The following is an 18,410-nucleotide window of genomic DNA, read 5'->3' as shown; positions in this document are numbered from 1 at the left end:
CAACTGTTCCCCTCCTCTCTGTGTCCATTACTTAAGGCTGGGCCTGAAGCCTCTTCTGGCCCTTGGCAGAAATGAGCCTACCCTGCCCTGTGCCACCAAAGCCCTCAGAACAGGGTCTCTGAAATGGGAGTGGTGAGTCAGAACACATGGGATTCTGCATTTTCACAAACTCCCTGGGCATCCAAGTTGGAGAACCTCTGTATTTGGAGAAACTCTGATTCCTTGGGGACTCAAAGCTCATTTCAGCTCCATTCTGGACAGGTTTGACCTCAGCCCAGATATAAAATAGGTATAAATTCTACCTCCCTGTATCAGTCTGTTCTCCATCACTTATAACAGAATACTTGAAACTTGGTAATTTATAATGAAAAGAGGTTTATTTCTTACAGTTTTGGAGGCTGGGAAGTCCACGGTCTAGGGCATGCATCTAGTGAGGGCCTTCTTGGTGGTGACTCTTTACAGCAATGCAGGGTGTCACATGGCAAGAGAAAAGCAAGAGTTCTCTCATGTGGTCCTTATAAAGCCACCAGTCCACCCATTACAACTCATTACTCCATGAATGGATTAATCCATTCATAAGGGCACAGTCCTCATGATCTAATCACCCCTCAATGGTCCCACCCTTTTAACTCTGTTACAGGGGGGACCAAGTTTCCAATATATGAACCTTTGGGCGACACATTTGACCCATAGTGATCACTCCCTGTGATGCAGGATGGGCTCATAGGTGCAGGAGGGCTTTATCAGATGTCAAAATCTGAGCCACCTCTACAGTTGTACCAGCTTCATGGAGAAAGACATTCAGCCCTCATCCCATCATTCTCTCTCCCCTTACCTGACTTCATGGCTCTACATAGCACTTAGCATCACCAGGCAGTACATTAGATATCTATTTGTTTGTATGAGTTCCATAAACCCAGGGACTGGGTTTTGTTTATAACAGTCTCCCGAGCTCCTCGAACAGTGCCTGGTACACAGAGATACTCAGTAAATGTTTGTTGACTGGCTGAATGAAAGTGGTTGCTGTGCAGATCCTACATGCCTAGAGCAAAGTCAGGACACTATTATTATTATTATTATTATTATTATTATTATTTTTTTTTTTAAAGATGACCGGTAAGGGGATCTCAACCCTTGGCTTGGTGTTGTCAGCACCACGCTCAGCCAGTGAGCAAACCGGCCATCCCTGTATAGGATCCGAACCCGTGGCCTTGGTGTTATCAGCGCCGCACTCTACCGAGTGAGCCACGGGCTGGCCTAAAGTCAGGACACTATTAGGGATGATTAAAATTTACTGAACACATAGCACATGCTAAGCATGGCTCTAAGTGCTTTCCATGCATGATATCATTTAACATGTGATAGCCTGCCGCCAAGATGGTCCCCAGTGATCTTTGCCAGCTGGTATCCATGCCCTTGTATAGTTTCCTCCTCCCCTCAGTTGGGCTGACTGGTATAACTAATAGGATATTGTGAAAATCATGGAGTATGACTTTTAAGGCTATGCCATAAAATATGTTATGGCTTTTGCCTTGTCCTCCTGGATCAACTGCACTGGGGAAAGCCAGCTGCCATGCTGTGAGAACACTCAGTTAGCTCTATGGAGAGGTACTAAGTCATCCTGCAAATAACTGGCATCAAGCAGTCTTGTGACTGAGCTTTCTTGAAAGTCGATCCTCCAGCCCCAGTCAAGTCTTCAGATGACTGAAGCCCCAGCCGACATCCTGACTACAACCTCACAAGAGACCCTGAGCCAAAACCACCTAACAAGCTGCTCCCCGTTTCCTAACCCATAGAAACTGTGAGATCATACATGTTTACTGTTGTTTCAAGCTGCTAATTTTGGGGTAATTTGTTACATATCAGTAACTGATAACTTGTGCGTATCCTCACAGAAGCCTATAAGGAAGAAATCCTTATGATCACTATTGTACAGAGGAAAAAACTGAGGCCCAGAGAGGGGGACTCTCTTGTCCAGTGTCACAGAGATAGTGAACTGTGGCACTGAGATTGGAATCCAGGTTTGAATGACAACAGAGTCTCCCCACTGGGATAAAGGGTATCCAAGTTGAATCCCAGTTCTGCCCTTGAAAGGCCAAGACTAGGACCAGAAAACCTAAAAGAATATGTCTGCCCCCGAAACAAATCTGTGCAGGTGATTTCAGGGCTGATGGGAACATGACCGTAATAAATTGGCAGAGTCAGCAGAGAAAACAAGGCTACAGGAGCGAAAATCAGCAGAAACAGACACATTCAGACTTCATATATCAGTATTACCAGACATAGATTATAAAACAAAAATGTTTTGCTATGTTTAAATAAATAAATAACAAGGTAGAAACTATTATCAGACGTAGGGTTACGTGACTACGCTAATTGTCTGGTTAGGGCTATTGTCGGAATCCTGCCGACGTAGCCAATTGTATGGCTACACCAATTGTATTGCTAGAGCTAGGGCTCAGACCCTTCAAACCCATTGTACAGACTGGGTCACCAGCCCCCTCACATGCAATGCTGGGTCACCAGACCCCTCACACATAGGTCCACAAGCTCTAGGTAATTGGGAAAGATCCCAGGAGCCATTGGCAGATGGCATGAGCTCAGTCTTTAGCAGTAGCAGTAGCAGCAGTGGTGGCAGCAGCGGTCTCTCGGGCATCCCAGTGGCCCTGGCAGAAACAGCTTGCAGCAACAGCCTCCAGCAGCAGTAGTGGCCTTCCTGTGGCACCCCAGGGGTACCCTAGGGGTGGGGGGCCCTGTGGATCAGAGCCACTCGTCCTTTATATTTAAGTCCATAACCCAGGACACCTGGGTGCACATGCACAATTACATTAGACAATAACCAAGGAACACCTGGGCATATGTGCATATTTACATCAAATACTCAGCAAGATTCTGAACATCTGAGGAGCCCTGACCATTTTCCTTCACTTTCCCTACACCTGAATATAGGGAATTACATCTAGTGACAACAGATTTGAAAATAACCTAACAGAATTTTTTAAATAAAAGATATAATAACTAAAACTAAAAAATTCAAAAGATTGGTTAAACAGCAGATCAGACACGGCTAAAGAGAGAATTAGTGACATAGAAATCAACACCAGTCACAGATTCAAGAAATCCCATAAAATTTCACATATAGACACATCATAGTAAAAATCCAAAGAGAGAAAAAAATTCTTAAAAGCACTCAGAGAAAAAGAATCAGAGATTACTTTATTTTTTTTTTTTTTTTTTTTTTTTTTTTTTTTTTTTGTCGTTTTTTCGTGACCGGCACTCAGCCAGTGAGTGCACCGGTCAGTCCTATATAGGATCCGAACCCGCGGCGGGAGCGTCGCCGCGCTGCCAGCGCAGCACTCTACCAACTGCGCCACGAGATTACTTTAAAACAAAACAGCAGTATGTCATGGATTAATTTCTTTTTTTTTTTTCTTAAAGATGACCGGTAAGGGGATCATAACCCTTGACTTGGTGTTGTCAGCACCATGCTTACCCAGTGAGCGAACCGGCCATCCCTATATGGGATCCGAACCTGGGGCCTTGGTGTTATCAGCACCACACTCTCCCCAGTGAGCCACGGTCCAGCCCCTAATTTCAAAAATATTATGTCAAGTGAAAAAAGCCAGTCACAAAAGACCACATGTTGTGAGATCTAATTTACATAAAGTGTGTAGAACAGAAAAATCTATACAGACATAAAGTATATTACTGTGGGGGCTGGAGGATGGGGAAGAGGAAATGTCTTCTAATGAGTGCAGGGTTTCTTTTAAGGTAATAAAAAAATGTTCTAAAATTAGACTGTGTTAATGGGTGCACGGCTGTGTAAATGTGCTAAAAAGCATTAAATTGTACACTTTAAATGGGTGGATTTTATGGTAAATAAATTATATCTCAATAAAACTGTTTATAAAAAGAACAGCAGTTAAACTGAGAGATGATGAGGTTTCAGTAGCTATCATAGAAACTAGAAGACAATGGAACACCTTTTTCAAGGTGCTGAAATACCAGCTATACCCACCGAAAATGTCTATCAAGAATGAGGTCTAAATAAAGATCTTTTCAAATATAAATTGAGAACATTTGTACCAGAAGACTCTCCCTACAGAGAATTTTAAAACAGCAGTTCTCAAACTTGGCTTCTTATTGTAAACACCAGAGAACTTTAAAAACTCCTGATGCCTGGGCCCCTTCCCAAGACATTATGAATTAATTGATTCAAGATGTGGCCTGGGCAGGACTTTTATTTTTTTTATTTAAAAAAAATTTTTTTGAAAAGATGACCAGTAAGGGGATCTTAACCCTTGACTTGGTGTTGTTAGCACCACCCTCTCCCAGTGAGCTACAGCCATCCCTACATAGGGATCCAAAGTGTGGCCCTGGTGTTATCAGCACCACACTCTCCCAAGTGAGCCACTGGCTGGCCCTGGGCGGGACTTTTAAAAGCTCCCCAGGTGATTCAAATGTACAGCTAAGGCTGAGAACCACTATTTTAAGTGATCTATTTCAGGCAAAAGGAAAATGATCATAGATAAAAGTCTGAGATTCATTCATTTATTTAACAATATAGTCCTTGAGCACCTATTATGTGTTAGGAACTGTTCTAGACACCAGGAACACAGCAAAGAGCAAAACAGACAAAAGCCCCTACCCTCTAGAAGAAGAAAACAGGCCAAAAGCAAAATAAATAAATAAATATGCTCTGTTAGATAGTAATCTATGCTGAGGAGAAAAAAATGAAGCCAGAAGGAAGATTTGAAATGCTGGATACTTGTGTGCCTGTGAAATTTCAGATATAGTGTCTAGAGAAGACTTTTGGGTAAAGACCAAAATAAAGAGAAGGAGGGAGCTATTAGATATTTGGGTTATGGTGAGTGCAAAGGACCTGAGGTATCTGGCTTACCCCAGGACCCAGGAAGTCTGTGGGGCTTGAGTGGACTGAGCCAAGGGGAGAGCAGTCAGAGATGAAGGCTGGAGTGGGGATCAGTCTGCAGGCCTTGGGGAGGACTTTTGCTTTTGAGTATGAGTGAGATGGGAGTATTTGAGTAGGGAGTAACATGCGTTTGATTCACATTTTAACAAGACTCTTCGGCAGCTGGCAGGGAGCGCAAAAGAAGAACGGAGCCCAATGAGGAGGCAGGCTCAGGACCCCTGAAGTGATGGAGAACTGATGGAGGCAGAGGGGGACGGGGCATGCAGGAGGAGAGGGGCGACAGATTCTGGATCTCTTCTGCAGGTGGAGCCCACAGGATCTACTGATTTACGGGATGAGAAGTGGAGAAAAATTAAAAGGGGACGGGAAGCTGGAGGATGCCTTTGCCAGGCGAATGCAAACGAAAAGATGGAGGCTGACTGCCGAGAGACAGCGTCCGGCCTGGTTCAGGGTGGGTTCCCGAGCCTGCCAGACCTGGATTCAAAGCCCGGCTGCGTGGCCTTGGGCAGGTCATAAACAAGCAGAGCCTCCGTTTCTTCATCTGCAGACGGAGCCAGGGACCCGGCCTGCCCACCGGGGCGCCGGTGGCTTCGGCTAGCGGGTGCCGGGCAGGGCCGGCGGGGCGCGGCTCGTGGCTCGCAGGATGCGCCCCTGACCTGCCCGCCGCAGCAGAACGCGCAGGTTCCAGCCGCCCGCCTCACCTTGGCCGGGCAGCCGAGCCCTCCCCGCCCCGCCGGCCCCGCCCCGCCCCAGTCCCCGCCCCGGCCCCGCCCCCTCCGGTGGCGCTGTGGCGCGGCCGGGCGGGTGAGCTGGGGCTTGGGAGTTGGGGGTCAGCCTGCGGGGACGGGGCGGGGCCGCCTAGGCAAGGGGGACTGAGCGCCCGGGACCGCCGGGACCCCGCGGGAGTGCCAGGGACAGCCTCGGCGTCTGCCGCCGCCGGGTGGGCCGGGCGCGGGGGGGTCCGGATGAGACGACAATTTTCCGGTCCCCCAGCCCCCCCTACTTCCGGGGCCTCCACTTTCACTTTCTCTTCGGCCAGAGCTGCTCCCCTTCTCCTTCGAATGACAGGGGCCTCCCGGGAGGGGAAGGAGCTAGGCTGAAATCCCGGACGCCAGGGGCGCTCCTAGGGAGAAGTGGGGTCCCTCCGGAGACTTGAGCGCCCCCACTGTTCGGCGTAGGGCTGTTCTCTCCCCTCTTTCCCCCTCCTGTCCCGTTTCCTCTTTCGCCCACTGCGGGCCTGGCGCGGTGCCCCCTGCCCTTTCACCGTCCCACGCGGGGTCTTGGCCCGTACCTTATGCCAGGCCGGGTCCCTGTTCCCGGGTGATGTGATGCTCCTCGACTGCCGCCGGGGACGCCAAGGCACAGAGAAGGCTTGGGCCGCGCCGGAGTCCACCCTGCCGGGGCTGAGTTGCTCCTAGTCGCCTGCCTTCTCCCAGGTGACCCGGAGGTAGCATTCCCTGGAACAGCAGCGCCCCCTCGGTGGGATGGGCGCAGCCGCGCCAGATGGACGAGAACATGAAGAAAGGTGGGCACAGCCTGGAGGTGGCTGGGGGACTTCGGGTGGGAAGGGGCTGGGAGAAGGGGCTTTAGCCTGCCCTCCCTCTGCCCACCTGCCCCTAAGTTTCCTCTCTTGGGGCCCGCTGGCTTCTAGAGGCATCTTGGGACCCTGAGGGCACAGGACATTGTGAACTTGGAGACCTCCTAGGCTGGTGGGGGTGACAGACCTCAGTTGACCTGAGTACCAGGGTCCTTGCTTCTGTTGCCCCCTGCACCCAACTTTGTGGAACATAGGTCACATCACTGCCATGCTTGAAATCTTCCATACTCCTCTGCATTCTTAGAGCAAAGCTCAGAGCCCTTAGGCAGCACACAAGGCCACACAGGCCTCGATGACCTCCGGGTCCCCAGCATTCACCCCCTTGCTCACTCTACTGGAGCCCCACTGACTTCTTTCTGTTCTAATCCAGACGTCTCTTGCCCAAGGCCTTTGCCCTTACTCTTCTCTCCACTTGGAACACACTTTCCCATTGAGTCTATTTTTTTTGGCAGCTGCCTGGAACTGAACCCTTGACCTTGGTGTTATAAGGCCAAGCTCTAACCAACTGAGTTAACCAGCCAGCCCCCTGATGGGTCTTGACATGTCCAGCTACTCCTCCTTCATGTTTCACCCTCAATGCTACCTCCTCCCAGAGGCCTTCCCAGATCTGCATGAATCACAATCTGACTTTTTTTTCCGTCTTGTTAAACTTAATTGTCTGTCTCCGCACTGGGATAGGAATTCCACTAGGAGAGGAACACTGTTTACCTTAATCACTGCTTCATCTCAGTTCTTGGGACAGTGACCAACACACAGTAGGAGCCCAATAAATATTTGTTGGATAAATAAACGGATGTTTGGGGGACCCTGGGAGAAGGGAATAAAATGAGCCTATAGTGGGGAGAAGTGCGGAGTGTCAGAGCAGGCCTCCCAGAGAGGGATTTTTAAGCTGGGTGCTGAAGGATACGTAGGAGTTCACCAGGAAGATGGAGAGGAAGCAGCATACACAAAGGATCACCTCCTCTTCCACGCCGTCGTCCCCAGCTCCTGCAAAAGAAACCCCGTGCTAACTTGCTCCTGCTGTGCTGGTTTTTAGCAGAGGAGATGGCCCTGAGCCTCACCCGGGCGGTGGCGGGCGGGGATAAACAGGTGGCTACGCGGTGCGCCATCTGGCTGGCAGAGCATCGGGTGCCCCTGAGTGTGCAACTGAAGCCTGAGGTTTCCCCGACGCAGGATTTCAGGTGAGGAGTGCATGGCTTGGCAGGGACTTAAGGCTTCCTGAACCCTTGTGAGCAATAATATATTCTTGCCTATAGGATGATTCTTCTTAATGGCAGGTTCTGGTGTCAGGAGACCTGGTTTCCAATCCCAGCTCTGTTACTAATCACCTGTGAGATATAGGGCAGGGCACTTCACCTCTCAAGAGTTTCAGTTTTCTTATTTTTAAAATGGGACAAAACAGTAGCTATCTCATAGGGTTATTAGCAGGTGTATTAGGATGTTAGCTTTTATATAACAGAAAAAAGAATAATAGTGGCATAAACAGATTTGGTGGCAGGTGGTCCAGATGTGGAGGCTCTGCTCCCCATAGTCCTCAGAGGCTTGTGCTTATTCTGTCTCATTATTCCGTGATTTGTGGTCTTTCTGAGTTTCACCTTATGGTCCAAAATGGCTATCCCAGCTCCAGCCATCACACCAGGAGGAAGGGAAGGAGGCACTCCTGCCCACTCTCCTCTTAAGAGCAGAGATCAGAAGTTGCACACACTTCTCTGTAAGCCTGTGCACCAGAACTTATTCTCACAGCCACACTCAGCTTGAAGGGAGGCTGTGAAGTATAGCCGGGGGTCCAGCTAGAAGTCAGGGTTTCTCTTAGCAAGGGAGAATGAATGCTGTCAATCTCTGCCCCAGGAGACTTAAATTTGATGCCGAAACGCATTGCACAATGCCTGTACATTGGTGTCTGTGGTTCTTTTTTTATTGCTTTTCTTTTTGGGGGGAGGAGCTGGCCAGTATGAGAATCTGAACCCATGCCCTGGGTGTTATCAGCACCATGCTGTAACCAACTGAGCTCACCGGCCAGCCCTTTACTGCTTTTTATCGCTGCCTAGTAAGGCAGGAGTATTACAGTTTCTGATTTTTCAGTTCTCCTGGTGGGTCTCATTTTATTTTTTTTTTAATTTTATTGAGATAAAATTCACATTCATACAATTCATCCATCTAAAAGTGTACAGTTCAATGGCTTTTAGTATATTCAGAGTTGTGCAACCATCACCACAATCAATTTTACAATATTTTCATCACCCTATGAAGAAATCCCATACTCATTAGCAGTCACTGCCCATCTCCGTCTTCTCCCCAACCCTCGGCAACCACTAATCTCTTTATCTCTAGGGATTTGCCTATTCAGAAAGCTTTGTATGAATGGAATCATACAACATGTGGCTGTTGTGTCTGGCTTCTTTCACTTAGCATCCATCATGTTTTCTAGATTCATCCATGTTGTAGCATGTATCAGAACTTCATTCCTCTTTATTGCTGAATAATAATCCATTGTATGGGCATATTACATTTTCTTTATCCATTAATCAGTTGATGGACATTTGGGTTGTTTCTGCTTTTTGGCTATTATGAATAGTGCTGCTGTGAACATTTGTGTCGAAGTTTTGTGTGGACATGTTTCATTTCTCTTGGGTGTATAGCTAGGAGTGGAATTGCTGGGTCATATGTAACTCTATGTCTAACCTTTTCAAGAACTGCCAGACTATTTTCTAGAGCGGCTACACCATTTTGTATTCCCATCAGCAGTGATGAAGATCCCAGTTTCTCCATATCCTTTCCAACACTTATTTGTCTTTTTTTTTTTTTTTTTTTTTTTGGTGGCTTGACTGAACAGGGATCTGAACCCTTGACCTTGATATTAAGGCAGCACTCTAACCAAGCTAACTGGCCAGCCTCTTATTTGTCTTCGTGAGTTTGAAGTGGTACCTCCTTGTGGTTTTGATTTGCAATTCCCTAATCATTTATTGACTAATGATGTTGAGCATCTTTTCATGTGCTTATTGGCCATTTGCATATTTTCTTTGGGAAATTGCCTAATCAGGTCTTTTGCCCATTTCAAAATTGGATTTGTCTTTTTATTATTGAGTTGTAGGTGTACTTTATTTATTCTTGATACAAGTACCTCATCGGATATGGATTTGCAAAAATGTTCTCCCATTCTGTGGGTTGTTTTTTTAGAACAAAAGTTTTTCAGTTTGATGATATTCATTTGATCTACATTTTCTTTAGTTGCTTCATCCAAAGTCATGAAAATTTATCCCTGTTTTCTTCTAAGAATTTTATAGTTTCAATTCTTACATTTAGGTCTTTGATCCATTTTTAGTTAATCTTTGTGTATGATATCAGGTAGGAGTCCAGCTTCATTCTTTTGCATGTGGATATCCAGTTGTTCCAGGACTGTTTATTAAGACTATTATTTCTCTGTTTAATCATTTTAGCACTCTTGTTGAAAATTGACAGTAAATATGAGGGCTTATCTCTGGACTCTCATTTCCGTTCCCTTGATCTATGGGTCTGTTCTTATGCCATTACCACCCTGTTGTGATTATTGTAGCTTTGAAATCAAGAAGTGTGAGTTCTTCAACTTTGTGCCTTTTTTTTTTTTTTTTGATGGCTGGCCGGTAACAGGGATTGAACCCTGGACCTTGGTGTTATCAACACCCTATTCTTAACCTACTGAACTAACCAACCAGTCCTGTTTTGGTTTTTTATACACTCTTTTTAAAAATTTCGTGTTTTAAGAAATTTTAATTGACACATCATAATTATACATATTTATGGGATACTGTGTGATATTTTGATACATATATAGAATATATAACGATCAAATCAGGTTAATTAACATATCCATCACCTCAAACATTTATAATTTCTTTGTGTTGGGAACATTCAGAAATCCTCTCGTCTAGCTAATTGAATGTGTATAATAAATTGTTTATTATAGTAACCCTACAGTGCTGTAGAACACTAGATCTTATTTCTCCTAAATATTTAGCTGTAATTTTGTATCCATTAACCAACCTCTCACTATTCCCCCACCTTGGTTTTTTTCAAGATTGTTTTGGTTATTCTGGGTCCCTTGAATTTCCATATGAATTTTAGGATCAGCTTGTTCATTTTTGCAAAACAAGCAGCTGAGATTTTTAGTTGGGATTGCATTGAATCTATAGATCAATTGGCCACTTGATTTTAAACCAAATATTTATGTATCGACTTCTTGATGTGGTGACTCAGTATGTGTACTCCTTGCTATGAAAAATGAGGAATTTAATATACTCATCTTCTTCCTTTCCTTTTCTTGACTTCTTGATTTTTGTTAAAGTATAGAAGTCGTTTGTAAAGTATCATAAAGTTTGTAAAGTATCAAAGCTGTCCCAGTTGACTTCCACTTGATCCCCTGAATTAACTGGCACTGTTATTTCTTCTCTAAAACGAACTGCTGCACACACCTTGGTGGCCAGCACTTTGCTACTTAAAGTGTGGCCCATGGACCCACAACATGGGTGGAATCTCAGGTCCCGCCTCAGCCCTGCTGGATCAGAACCTGCGTTTTGAGAGGCTCTGGGCCAGCGTTCTCACCAGTCGAGCTGATGCTTTCTAGCTGTCAGCTGAGTTTGCTCCCTAACCTGTTTATACCAGTTGTACTTGTTATGGTAATAATGTAATTTAACTAGCTATAACATCAATCAATAAAACGTGAGTGCTCAAAGAGACTTGTTTCTATGAAAACTAAGTTGATTGCTTTAGAATGACAAGATAGCAATGAGTCATCAAAAGAAAAAAAAATCTGCTCACTTTAGAGTGAGATGGTTGTAAAAAATTATGGTAAAAATCCTAAAGGGTTCTGTTCTCCGATGCTTCTAGCATGTGTTTAAGTTCTTGCTCCATTTTAGAGAAGCTGGTACTGGCAATTATAGATCATGTATTATGGACGTGGTTCATACAAAAAAATTCATGGGAAACTCCAAGTAACAGATTCATACTCAAAGAAAAACCACTGGCCATATACCTAGAGACTGATCAATGAATGTGCATATACAACTGTCCCGCGCTACCGTCTCGCCAGCAAGAACGACGCGGCACACAAAGGATCCTTCTGCAGATCAGCTTTAATGCATCTTGAGAGGGAGAGCATAAGCTTGCCAAAAATGGAGACCCCGAGCGAGGGAACCCGCGCCCTTTATATAGAGACTGCTCCTCGCCTAGGACGTGCTCCTACCTTATTGGTGGCTGCCTAATCGGCCCAGGCGTGTTACCGAGCAGCCCTGCCCTCCACCGGAAATCAGCGCCATCTTGTAATGGCGATTTCGGGCAGCTCCTCACATCTCCCCCTTTTTTATCATTTAAAGCGGCTGGTACAAGCTCGGCGGTCGCGGACAAATTAGCCAGCGTTCCTGTCCTAGGTCGTCCCTCCACAGACTTTGACCTTACCCGTCATAGGTTGACCCTATCGCCACCGGGCACCATGTCTTAGGTTGGTTCAAGTCTGGGGGAAGTTGCCCGTCTCTGGACACACTGGAGCCTGTTGTTACACATAGACCTGTTTGAGCAAGGGCGAACTCCTCTGAACAAGCTTCAGGGAGGCCAGCCAACAGGAAGGGGGAAGGGGAGTCAGAGCAGGCTAATCCTTAAGCATGGACAGCCAAACGTCAGGGTTGGCCCCCTGTTCCAGGGCTAGAAATGCCTGGGCGATGACTACCCTGTCTCTCTGGGTCTGGGCTTTTAATCTGCAGACCAACCATAGTAGGAGCACAGTTCCCCCACATAAGAACATGCCAACCCCAATCACTCCTGCCCACTCCTTGAAGTGGGACACGGCCGTTTTAATCCATGAGGACAGTCCGGCTGCGAAGGAGACATCCACTCTTGTTGAATTCACGGCCACAATGGCCATGCGCAGCTGGTTTATCAGGTTGTCAAATTCTCTCGTCCAACCTGTTGAAAGATGCTGGGATAATTGTTTAGACAAATTTGCAGCTTTGGTATACTTTTTATATTGGATACTGGTGACACATAACCCTGAATATTTCCATTGACACCCCAATTGAGCAATTTGCCATAAAACGTCTATTTGTTCCTGCACAAGATCCACCCGCTGGTTAACCACCATTAATCCTCCCTTCAGCTGAGCGTTTAGCGCAGTCTGTGTTTCTAGGGCCTGTGTTACCGCGGAGGACAAATTATTCAACGTGGTGGCAGTCTGTACCGTGGTAGTCAAGGAGACGGCAGCAGCTGTGGCTGCACCCGCCGCCAGGGATACGGCGGCGACTATTGCCGCAGTGAGACCAAAATCCCTCCTCTGCCTGAACAAGACCATAGTATTGGGAGCTTCTACTGGGACAGGAATCCATCTAGGCATTCGAGCAACTATGGCCAAATTGAACAGCGTAGCATTCCAGCACTGTGCATAAAAGCAAGTATAGTTATCACAAGCAATCTGACTCCTCTCATCACTAATATTAGTTAAAATAAACATGAAAGGAGGATAAAGGCAAACTGGTGTTGGCGGGACAGAGTAATTTGTTCCAAGCTGTTTTATGGACACAGTGGATTCAAAGGACTCAGTCACATTCCACTCAAAAGAGGCATTTCCCCAACCACCGCCTTTTGAAAAGGCAAACGGTGAAAGGTCCGTGCAGCTGCCATTTACCCCACACAACAGCCAAACATCAAATGGGTTGGAACGGATCGCCATCGTGGGGTTTTGATATGTTCAATTTAGGCCTGAAGAGGTAGCATTATACTGGGTACCCATATAAGGCGAAAAGGTAAAGTAATTTTTTAGTGCCCACCCCGCCTTTTTAGACTGGCAGCCCGTCCAGGGCGGGGTATCTCCCTCCCTTCTGGGGCTCAGGCAATACGGGGCCCATTTTGCCTGAGAGGGAATACTGGTATTGTTCTTTGGATCAAAAGCAGGCTTTAAATCTTCTAATTCTTGTTTTAAGGCCCCCAGCTCTTGCATAGGGTAGAGGCCTCCTTCTTTCCCTTCCAACTTTTGTCTGGGTTTTGAAATCCCTCCTTTACCGGCAGATGTGCCGGGAGTGTCACTTTGTTGTTTTAGAATCTCTCCCTCGTCCGTAGACTTACCGGGAGGGCCCTTTTTCTTATGGGAGACGTCTCTCCTCCTGCGGGTACCCATCCTCTCACTCCGTTCAGTTTCTGACATGCTGTCTTGGACCTCCTCTAATGTATTTTGCCCTACTATCACTACCGGTTTACAGCCCTCATCTTCTAAGCAATTTTTAATAAACTTCCAAATGGTCTTGGTGCCCTGACGGAGGTCTCCCTCCGTGTACTTGCGGTCAAGGTCTCTGCCTAGTTTGTTCCAAGAGCTCAAAGTCAAGGAGCCGGAACAAGCAAACCACGGCGCTACACGATCTACCTCTTTTACAAAATTTTTGAGCACACGGTCCCCTACCTTTATATCACGTTGTCTCAGCACGGCCTCTAACGCGGTAACCATGGACTGAGTGGAACCCATAACGCGCCCCACTCCGTGGGAGGCGCTGTGAGACGCGCCGTTCCCTTACGTACTAGAGGCTCACACAGGTCTCTGGTGCAGCTGCTTATCTACGTCAGTCTGACCACACCAACGGGCGATTTCAAAACCTTTTAAACCAACCGGATTAACCCCAGACCAAGAACAGGCATACCTCTCCGAACTTACCCTCCTGCAGTTCTGAATCCTCCCTGTCTCCAGGGGGTCTCCGAAGGTGCTGACGATGACACAAGTTCCCGGGTTTCGGCACCAAATGTCCCGCGCTACCGTCTCGCCAGCAAGAACGACGCGGCACACAAAGGATCCTTCTGCAGATCAGCTTTAATGCATCTTGAGAGGGAGAGCATAAGCTTGCCAAAAATGGAGACCCCGAGCGAGGGAACCCGCGGCCCTTTATATAGAGACTGCTCCTCGCCTAGGACGTGCTCCTACCTTATTGGTGGCTGCCTAATCGGCCCAGGCGTGTTACCGAGCAGCCCTGCCCTCCACCGGAAATCAGCGCCATCTTGTAATGGCGATTTCGGGCAGCTCCTCACATACAACATATAAGTTAAAATTAATTTTTAATTTGGATCCCCTTACCGGCCAGCTGCCAACAACAACAAAAATTAAGTATTTAAATTTCGCAGCTGTTTTTGTGATGGCTAATCACCAGCAATCCTGCTGTCATTGATGACAGCGACACAGAGGGCTCCAACTGTATTTTTTTTGTTAATAATGTTAAGATTATAGCTTTTAGATTTTGTTTTCTATCTGTAATTAAGGCCTTGCATCTAGGTTGATTCTACAAACGTAAAGCGACTATATAGAATTTACTAAGCATGTTGACTATGAAAATACTATTCACTATAGAATAAGTAGTATAATTGAAACCATATGCACTTCTATGTTTCTTTTTTTTTTTTTTTTTTAGAGTTTCTGTACAACTTTATTTTATATTCCCATCAACAATATGTGAGATATCATTAGTAAGTTTTAAAGTTTCTTCTTTTTTTTCCATAGTTGTTTTGAGCTCTCTATTTTTCTATTGTATAATTTCTTTTTTTTTTTTTTTTTTTTAAATTTTATTTTGTCGATATACATTGTAGCTGATTAATGCTCCCCATCACCAAAATGCACTTCTATGTTTCAACACCCCTATTGCTGGAAGAACATTTTGAGGGTTAAGATCCAGTCTATCTCTTAAATTCCTTTTAGTTTTCTTCCGTTCTTCTATATCAGACTCTACTATTCTTGTTTTTTGTTTTTCAAAAACTTCTTATGTGGAATAGTATATTGTAAACTTTTAGAGTCTTTGCATGTTTAAAAATGTCTATATTTTGCACTCCCAATTCATAGATAGTTGCTGGGTACTCAACATCATTTTCCTGAAGAATTTTGAGGGTATTTTCTGGAGTATTTTAAAGCAAATCTCAGATATTTCATCCATAAATACTTTGGTATGTGTCTTTAAAAAATAAAGACTTAAAAAAAAACCTCAATGGCGCTGGCCCGCGGCTCACTTGGGAGAGCGTGGTGCTGACAACACCAAGTCAAGGGTTAAGATCCCCTTACCGGTCATCTTTTAAAAAACAAAAGAAAAAACAAAAAAAGGAAAAAGAAAAAAACCTCAATACCATTACCATACCTAAAAAATGAATGGTAATTTTTTTTTTTTTTTCTAAAGATGACTGGTAAGGGGATCCGAACCCATGGCCTTAGTGTTGTCAGCACCATGCTTACCCAGTGAGCTAACCAGCCATCCCTATATAGGATCCGAGCCCGTGGCCTTGGTGTTATCAGCACCACACTCTGCTGAGTGAGCCACGGGCCAGCCCTGAACGGTAATTTTTTAAAAATCCCGTAAAACCCTATTTATATTCAAATTTTCCTGGTTATCTCATTAATGCTTTTTATAATTGGTTTGTTCACATCTGGAGCCAAACAAGATTTGTGTTTCTTAATATGTTTTAAGTCTCTTATTCTCCTCTATTTTTATGCCATTAATTTTGTTAAGAAACCTGGCTTTTGATCTTTAGCATTTTCCCACATTCTGGATTTATTGTCTCTTCATGGTGCCGTTTAATATTGCCCGTTTTTTCCTGTAACTGGTAGTAAGATCTAAAGGTTAGTCAGCCATCACTTTTTTAACGTCCAGGAACTCTTGCTCATATTCTGATTGCTTCTTGCCTGTTCTTGCTTTATGTTTGTGATGTTTTCCCAAGTCTCTCTGAAGGTCCTAGTTAGACTTTACTGTTGTTATTGTTCTTGACTCTGAATTATCTCTGTTTCCTTTGGAGTCAGTTCTGTTTTTTCATCTTAACCCTTTTTTTTCATGCTTTAGGTCTTCCAAAAAGGCTTGAGGATCCTTGAGAAAGCTGGTGCTTAAAAGCACTTTGGAATAATACTACTTGGATTTAAGCCTTGCCTCTAACAGTTATCAATTGCTTATGTTGGTAGAATGCCAACACACAGTACTTCGTGTTTTTGATCTGTAAAAAAAGGGATGCAACAGTACTTGTCTCATGGGTTGGTTGAGAGGATTAAATTAGTTAATACACATTAAGGGCAATGAGTAGTCTTGGCACATAATAAATAATGGTTGTTGGGCTAAGGAGCTGGGGGGAGAAGATAGAAGAGGCTGGAGCAGGAGGAAGGGCCAGATCACGGAGGCTCTTGTGTCCTGCATGACTCTGGGTTTTATTCTGAGCAGTGTGGAGCCACTGGAGGGGCTTAAACAGTGGGATCTAAAAGGAGGAAGCACAGGGGTGTGGGGGTCACATGTTTGTGTGCACGCACTTGTGCATGCACATGTGTACAAGCATATACATATCTGTAGCTGGTGGCTGTGGTTAGAAGTGTGGCCAGAGCCCTTGCCCCCAACTTGTTCTTCTGCACAGGTTGTGGGTGAATGTGGAGGACGCTCAGATGCACACCGTCACCATCTGGCTCACGGTGCGCCCTGATATGACAGTGGCTTCCCTGAAGGACATGGTGAGTGAGGGCCTGAAGGGGGACATCCGGTGTAGGCTTCCCATTTTGCTCCCGTCTCCTCTCCTCTGGTCCTCCCTTCTCACTCTCCCTCTCTTGGTGGCCCTGCCAGGTATTCCTAGACTACGGTTTCCCACCAGTCCTACAGCAGTGGGTGATTGGGCAGCGGTTGGCACGAGACCAGGAGACCCTGCACTCCCATGGGGTGCGGCAGAATGGGGACAGCGCCTACCTCTATCTGCTGTCAGCCTGCAAGACCTCCCTCAACCCTCAGGAGCTGCAGCGGGAGCGACAGTTGCGGATGCTGGAAGGTGAGGTTCTGTCCCTGAGCAATGCAGGACTCACAGGGGCCCTGACTCACTTGAGGCTGTAGGGCGAGCGGGCAGAGGCCTGGGCTTTTGGTCAGGGATGACCCCAGAGGACCTTATCCACAGTGAGGAGGAGAGGACATAAGATACCTGGGAGGGACAGCTGAGGGAACCGTTGTGAGAACAGCTGGTGTGGGGCGAGGGGCTGAGTCCTAGCTCTGGCATTTACCTTCTGTGTGAACTCAGGCAACTTCATTCCTGTCTCTGCTTCTCAGTTTTCTAAATTTGTAAATTGGGGGCTGGCTGGTGGAGCTTAGAGGTAGAGCTGATAATACCAAGGTCAAGGATACAGATCCCTGCACTGGCCAGCCAACCAAAAAAAAAAAAAGATAAATTTGTAAATTGGGTATGATAATAATAACTAGTGTTTAAATTTTTAAAAATATTTTTAAAATTTAATACTTTTCGGGCCGAGCCCGTGGCGCACTTGGTAGAGTGCTGCGCTGGGAGCGCGGCGATGCTCCCGCCGCGGGTTCGGATCCTATATAGGAATGACCGGTGCACTCACTGGCTGAGTGCCGGTCACGAAAAAATGACAAAAAAACAAACAAATAAAATTTAATACTTTTCAAATATTTTAGACTTACAGAAAAGTTGCAAAATTGTACATAGACTTGTATAAAGAATTCCCATGTACTTTTCATGTGGATTCCCTAAATAGTAACATTTTACCACATGCTTTGCTTTCTCTCTCTCCCTATACAATTATTTTATTCTCTGAACCATTTTGAGAGTAAGTTGCAGACATAATGTTCCTCTCCCATAAATACTTCAGTGTGTATTTCCTTCAAAAGAAAGGCCATTTTCTTACATTATCATGTACAACTATTCAATTCTGGAACCCATTGATACAATACTATTGTCTAATCTATAGATATTATTCAAATTTTACCAGTTGTCCCACTAATGTCCTTTCTAGCAAAAGACATGGCATTTGGCTGTCATGTCTCATTCTTTCTCAACTTTGGTCTCCTTGGTCTCCTGGACTCTCCTGATATGACTGACTTGAAGAGTCTGGGCCAGTTTCTTTTTCCTTTGGTCTGAATG

The 18,410-nt window shown here is 45.5% G+C and overlaps 1 protein-coding gene across 3 annotated transcripts in view; it reads left to right on the top strand.

Moving 5' to 3' along the window:
- Positions 1-5,730: 5,730 nt before the first annotated feature.
- Positions 5,731-18,410, top strand: part of RBCK1 (RANBP2-type and C3HC4-type zinc finger containing 1) — a 28,084-nt gene continuing 15,404 nt past the window's right edge. The window contains exons 1-4 of one of the 3 annotated variants that reach the window (XM_063106389.1): positions 5,731-6,455; positions 7,564-7,708; positions 16,905-16,998; positions 17,108-17,306. In XM_063106389.1, coding sequence (XP_062962459.1) covers positions 6,434-6,455; positions 7,564-7,708; positions 16,905-16,998; positions 17,108-17,306 — 460 coding nt within the window. In that variant the 5' untranslated portion in view covers positions 5,731-6,433. Of the gene's footprint in view, positions 6,456-7,563; positions 7,709-16,904; positions 16,999-17,107; positions 17,307-18,410 lie in introns of those variants that run through there. The other 2 variants (XM_063106383.1, XM_063106396.1) reach the window with 2 other exon arrangements.

This window comes from Cynocephalus volans, chromosome 1, assembly GCF_027409185.1.
Source record: "Cynocephalus volans isolate mCynVol1 chromosome 1, mCynVol1.pri, whole genome shotgun sequence".
In the NCBI taxonomy this organism is placed as follows: Eukaryota; Metazoa; Chordata; class Mammalia; order Dermoptera; family Cynocephalidae; genus Cynocephalus; species Cynocephalus volans.
The sequence above is the reverse complement of the archived record's forward strand: the minus strand, read 5'-3'. Positions and strand labels throughout refer to the sequence as shown.